Source organism: Rhinichthys klamathensis, unplaced genomic scaffold, assembly GCF_029890125.1.
Source record: "Rhinichthys klamathensis goyatoka isolate OS25496 unplaced genomic scaffold, OSU_Roscu_1.1 h1tg000068l_1, whole genome shotgun sequence".
NCBI classification, from domain to species: domain Eukaryota; kingdom Metazoa; phylum Chordata; class Actinopteri; order Cypriniformes; family Leuciscidae; genus Rhinichthys; species Rhinichthys klamathensis.
The window spans coordinates 1,517,325-1,523,324 of NW_026606611.1; the positions used below are offsets into that span (position 1 = coordinate 1,517,325).

Sequence of the window (6,000 nt, forward strand, 5' to 3'; positions counted from 1 at the left end):
AGAAATGATTCATTTTGACAAATCTATTCCATGTTATGAATAAAAAAAAAAGTGTACTGGGTTATTATTGGACACTATTGGACTCTAAAATAAAAAATAAAATAAAAAATAAAATTACTACCAATAATTTTACTCTACGGTACCATAAGCAAGTCCATTGACAAGTCCATTGTCCACCGCAAGATATTGACAAGAACATTTGTGTTTGGCTCCATTTAGAATTTAATTCCCTTTTAATTCTGCTTTTTATAATCTCATTTGAATTCTACATCCTGTTTGCTTCAACTTCAAATTCTGGAGTTTATTTGGAAATGAAAAGGCATTCTCAGTTCAGTTCTGAATGGTGCACAACCCTGATCGGCACTAATAACGAGATTGTGATTGTTAGACTCTGATTAACCCCCATCCAACCTTTTTTCAGCGTGTTACTAATCCGTTTCAATCTTCTGCTTTCTTCATAACACTTGCATTCTCTTTCCCTTTCTGTCCTTCTGTACTGCTTCAGCACGCGGGAAAGCCTTGCTTCGAACACCTCGAGTAATGTGGAAAATAGCAGGCGTCAGAATATGGCTTTGAGTCCAGGACACATTGGCACCAAAAGACCCCCGCCGCCCTACCAGCCCCCCAGCTTCCGTACCATCCGTGAGCCGCCCGCCAACCGCACGGAGAAACAGGCCTCCATCACCAGCGTGTAGTGATGGGGACCGCTAAACTGAACTTCACCAGGACTGTTACAATCTTACAGGCAGGACCTTCTGAGCTCGTGTGACGCCTGTTCCAGCTGTCATTTCAAATAGAGACACGTTTCAGAAAACGCAGTTCATCATGATTCACTGGAGGTATCCACTTTTTTTGATATTTGTAACAAATACTGCTGTAGACAAACACGTCAGTTCATTAGGACTCGATTTACGCTGATCTGCGATCATGTTTGGGATGTAATCCTTGATCAAACTCATTTGTAGGTGTCCTTAATAGCTTAATGTATCCACTACGGGTCTTAACTGTCTTCTGATCCAAACTTGGCTGCGTTGCCTCTGCCTATTCGTTCATCGCTGTGTCTAGTGTTTCATTCTGTACGCTCAGGTCCCTCTGAACTCTACTGACTTACTGGCTCATATTTGCTGGCCGTAACTTGAAGGCCACGATAATCTGAACAAGCTCATCTGTTTTACTGCATCCTTGTGTATCGTCCACTGTCCTGGGATTTTTTATTTTTTTCTGGGATGTTTGTAGTTTATTGAAACTTAACAAAACATACCACCACCACCAAGGCATTATTTGTTTATATATAAAAAAAATACCAATTTAAATATTACTGGTGCTTTCTCAACGAATGGACCGTTATTCTTTTAAAAGGAAAAAAAAGTTTGAATCCATTTTCTTTTTTCGATTTTCTCTTTTTAACCAGGTGCTTAACTACTAGACGACACAGAATACACACATTGCTACCTCCACTATTTGTACAGTCGTAGAGGGAGACGAGAGTGACCCCCCCACCTTAGGTCCGCTGTATTAGACAAACCACTATCAGCTTGCAAACCGTGAATGTACTGCTAGTGCTTTTCAATCACATCTCGATCATAAAGCGTTAGTGTTCTCATGCTAATAGAGCCGAATCTCATTGTAACAGAGAGGAGACTTGTGTAGAGTTTGGAATCATATAGGACCCATATAGAGTGGATAATTTAGAACTTCATATCTCTGATATGTCCAGCCATGTTCAATTATTTGTTATTTATATATTTATTATTATTACTTTTTTCAGTTCTTTTAGTACACAAATTCATGGTAAGCATTAAAACAATATTTCACTGATTCTTGAGATGTGGGGCCAAACATGTCAATTTTATCTGGCGAATAGTTTTTAAAAAAGTATATAGAATATAAAATGTACTACCACTAATGTAAAAAAGATTAATGTTTATTCAGCAAGGATTAAATTGCTCAAAAGTGACAACAGACATTTATAATATTACAAAACATTTCTATTTCAAATAAGCAGCACAACTTCTTCAATAATGATAATAAAGATACACTATGTAACTTTTTATTTATTTATTTAAAATTAACTAAATTTAAACGAGTCAATTAGGGATGCACCGATATGAAAATTTTGGCCAATGCCAATAATTCTTTCTATTTAAGAAGCTGATAGCCAATATATTGGTCGCTAAATCCAAATTTTCTTATTGGGCCGAAAACGATAACATTAAAAATGAATATATATCGGCCGATACCGATATGGTGGCCAATATATATCGTGCATCCCTAGAGTCAATAAATCATCAATCCTTACTGCTTTTTGTCTCACCTGGATTCACTATGGTAAGCCTATCATAAGTGTTTATATTTTAGTCCAGTCAGGATGGTTTTTGCGGGAAACTGCGTACATACGTCACTTGTCCGTGCGTGTCTTGTCATATCATTAAATAGAGAAGTGTTTGACGCTTGTATGGTGTTGGAATGGCATAGGTTAGTTGTCACAATGAGTGAGAAAGGTCGAGAAGCTAAATCTCTAACCTCTGGAGAATCACCGCTGAACAGAGAAGAGTCTGCTGGCAAAAAGAGAACGTGACAGAGCTAGGAATAAAACCAGAATCAATCTTCGGGGATGGCGAGAACTGAGGGATTTAAAATGTTGTAAAAGTAATGTGGAGATTATGGTGTTTTTATTACTCAACAGGTGAGTATGGTATTTTACTGAACAGATCAATTGCCATATGTAGTTAATTGTAAAGCATTATCTATCGTGAAGGATTATATTCATCTGCACCGTCACGCAGAGCCGAAGCACAACCAAAACAATCTTCTTCCGCAAAATGCATGCAGTTAACCGCTAGAGGGGCAAAAGTTGCATAGTGTACCTTTTAAGAATTAAGAAATGTTTCCTGAGCACCAAATCAGCATATTAGAATGATTTCTAAAGGAGAATGCGACTCTGAATTGTAATAACAATATTACAGTTTTTATTATTTATTGAAAATTAATGTAGGTAATTATTCTTATTCCCTGACCATAATTTGCCAACTCCATTATACAGATTGTAATAAAATTGTATGGTATAGTTTAAGTCCTATTAGCAACCTAGTAGCAACACCAGAAAAATAAAGTGGCTACTGCCATTAAAACTTGTGTGGTTGTTTTGTCAACAAAATACGGTGTCATATTTTCTTCATTCTTAAACGGTTAGTTCACCCCAGAATTTAAATTCTGTCATTAATTACTCAACCTCATATCTTTCCAAACCCGCAAGACTTTTGTCTTGACAAGATCTTCGGAACACAAATAAAGATCTTTTTGATATAAACATTCATATAAACATATAAATATTAATCAACTCACACATCAGTTGTGGTAAACAGAAGCTCAAGCATGTTCGCTTCACGAAAATGAACCAATGAGGTTTGTTCTCGTGTTACGCATCACGTTTGAAAAGTGTTTATGTTCGCTGATCAGTGTTTAAATGTGAATAAAAGCCTAAATTTAATTTGTTCATCATATAAAGTCTCTCGAGATCAAGTCTCTTCAGAATATTTTTACTAAACCGCTCAATTTATATGGATTCGTTTCACAAACTCTTTATAAACTTTTTGAAGCGACAAAGTGGTAGTTGCGTAGCTGTCATGGAGGGACACAAAACTCTCAGATTTCATAAAAAAATATCCTCATTTGTGTTCCGAAGATGAATGAAAGTCTTAAGGGGTTTGAAATGACATGATGGTGAGTAATTAATGACAGAATTTGCATCCAACTATTTGTGAATATTTATAAATATTAATTTCAGATATGTATCAAAATATAAAATATGGACAAATCTAGAAAATTGACCTGTGAATGAGTTATATATATAAATGATTTATAAAAAAGCAACCAAGCCAAAGTAAATGCCTCTGAACACGTGCAAGTTAATACAAAATAATTATTTAATGCATAAACTTTAATGTTCTGTGCCCTGTTTTGTCCCAGTATTCAAGAATCAGTGATTTCTAAGTTTTGAAATAAGTTCTGAAATAAGTCTGAAAGAATATCTTTTTTTCTTTTGTGAAATGATGTTCACTGTTCCATTTAGTGAACATCTGTCATATTTTCGCGGAGTACGAGTCCCCTCATGAGTTCTAGAGGACTGTAAAATGTCACGCTCTCGAATAAATGGATAAACTGCAGCCAGGACTACCTTGTTATACCATTTTTGCACTAATGCCTGTTCTCTGGTGACTGTAAAAAGAAAAAGGAAAAAAAAAAAATCATCCGAATGGATGTTGTTTATAATGAACATATTTCATACGAAATACTGATAGTCCATGAAATGTCTTCCCTAAACATGATGGATTTCTTATGGTTCTCAATAACATTGTTCCTTATTGTGACATTATGTCATTCTGTAAGAGATGGCTATCTGTCAAGCTAAGTATAAAAACCTACAAGGGGGATTTTTTTTTTTTTTTTTTGGTAAAGTCTATAATATTTAAAATAAAAATCCCCATTTGTGTAGTTGTGCTGTTAAATGTTTTAGTGTACTAAATCCCTCCCTTGGGGATTGTGTAACTTTTTAAGACAATAAAATAACATGACATGTTTATAATTGTGTAATCTCTGTTGAGGTCAATGCCATGTACATTTTTTGGTGTCATGTAAATTGCAAAGCTTGAAGAATAATGTTCACATTGAGGTAAACTACCACTAATAACCACTAGAGAGCACTCAACAATCTCCAAAGCATTGCCCATTCCAGCTAACATGTGATATAAAATAATTCCTGCAAGGTTCAGGGTTGTACATCGTCAAATTAAGATGTCTGACTTTGGAAAGCAATGCAAAAAAGTTTTATCTTTCTCTTAAGATTTGCATGTTTTTCGCTTAGTTGGTTTTTATGCTCATTGTAATCCTCTAGGACTCAAATGTGCAACAATTCAAGTTCAACTTTTAACTCTGGTATACTTCATATGTTGTAAGAAACACTAGCTCAGTGTGTCAAAACAAATCAGAAACCTCTGAGGTTAACTGTAGTTCGCTTGCTTCATTTCCTGATGCGATTGCTTTCATCAAGGCTGCAAGGATGGCTGAAATTTAAGACTAATTTAAGCCTGAATATTTCTCGATTATTGAACTTACAAAAACATGGCAGTTATGACAGCGTGAAGCACAACGGACACATTTGGGAGTTTATTCAGCAATACAGGTTTGATAATGCATTAGAGATACAGCTGAGAGATTCATCTTTTCAAACACAAAACCTCAAAGAAATCTTTCAGTGTGTGTTTGGAAAAAGCGTCAGCAACTTTTTCCCATGCATCCAAATATGCTCAAAAATGAGGAAGATAAGGGGTAAAAAGAGCCACACTTACATTAACGGAATGATCACAATATACTGTGCAAATTCATAGTGTGCAAAATCTGGTTTCCAAGACTAGTAGCTTAAAAATATTCTGTAAAATGCACTCAGAAGTCTAAAATCCACTGTTGAAAATTGTTAATTGCTAATCTATTCAGCAGGGTTAAAAGAGAACATGACACAAGCTCAATTCAGTGTTTTTGGAATTAAAATAAAAGATATATAATTAAATACAGAATAACACAACTAAAGTAAAGCACAAAATATTGAACTAAATTATCTAAAATCACAACACGTTTAATGTTTGTATCAGTAACATGGTAAACAGTGTGCTGTTATCTTGTCCTTTGCTATTTGGTTATTTGCTGTGTCTGTAACATCACTGCACATGAGGATCTGAGGTAATGTATGTTAAATTCAGCTATTCTGAATGGAACGACTGATGACTAAAGCACATGACCTCAAGAGAAATACTTCACACATTTGAGCTACGGAGAATTATGTGCTTATATGGATGAAATATGTTCAGAATGTGTTTTACACTATTGTGTTCACAGGTCACATGATGAAAAACCTCTGTAAAGAATCATCACATGTTCATAACTGTTTTTAAATGTTTTTGTATCCATGCTCTTTTTGTGTGTGTGTGTGTGTGTGTGTGTGTG

The 6,000-nt window shown here is 35.2% G+C and overlaps 1 protein-coding gene across 3 annotated transcripts in view; it reads left to right on the plus strand.

Annotated features, from left to right (window-relative positions):
* Positions 1–1,145, plus strand: part of stox2b (storkhead box 2b) — a 78,146-nt gene extending 77,001 nt beyond the window's left edge. For 2 of the 3 annotated variants that reach the window (XM_056250199.1, XM_056250201.1), the window contains exon 4: positions 506–1,144. In XM_056250199.1, the coding sequence (XP_056106174.1) occupies positions 506–695 (190 nt within the window). In that variant the 3' untranslated portion in view covers positions 696–1,144. Of the gene's footprint in view, positions 1–505 lie in introns of all 3 variants that reach the window. The other variant, XM_056250198.1, reaches the window with a different exon arrangement.
* The last annotated feature ends 4,855 nt before the right edge of the window (positions 1,146–6,000 follow it).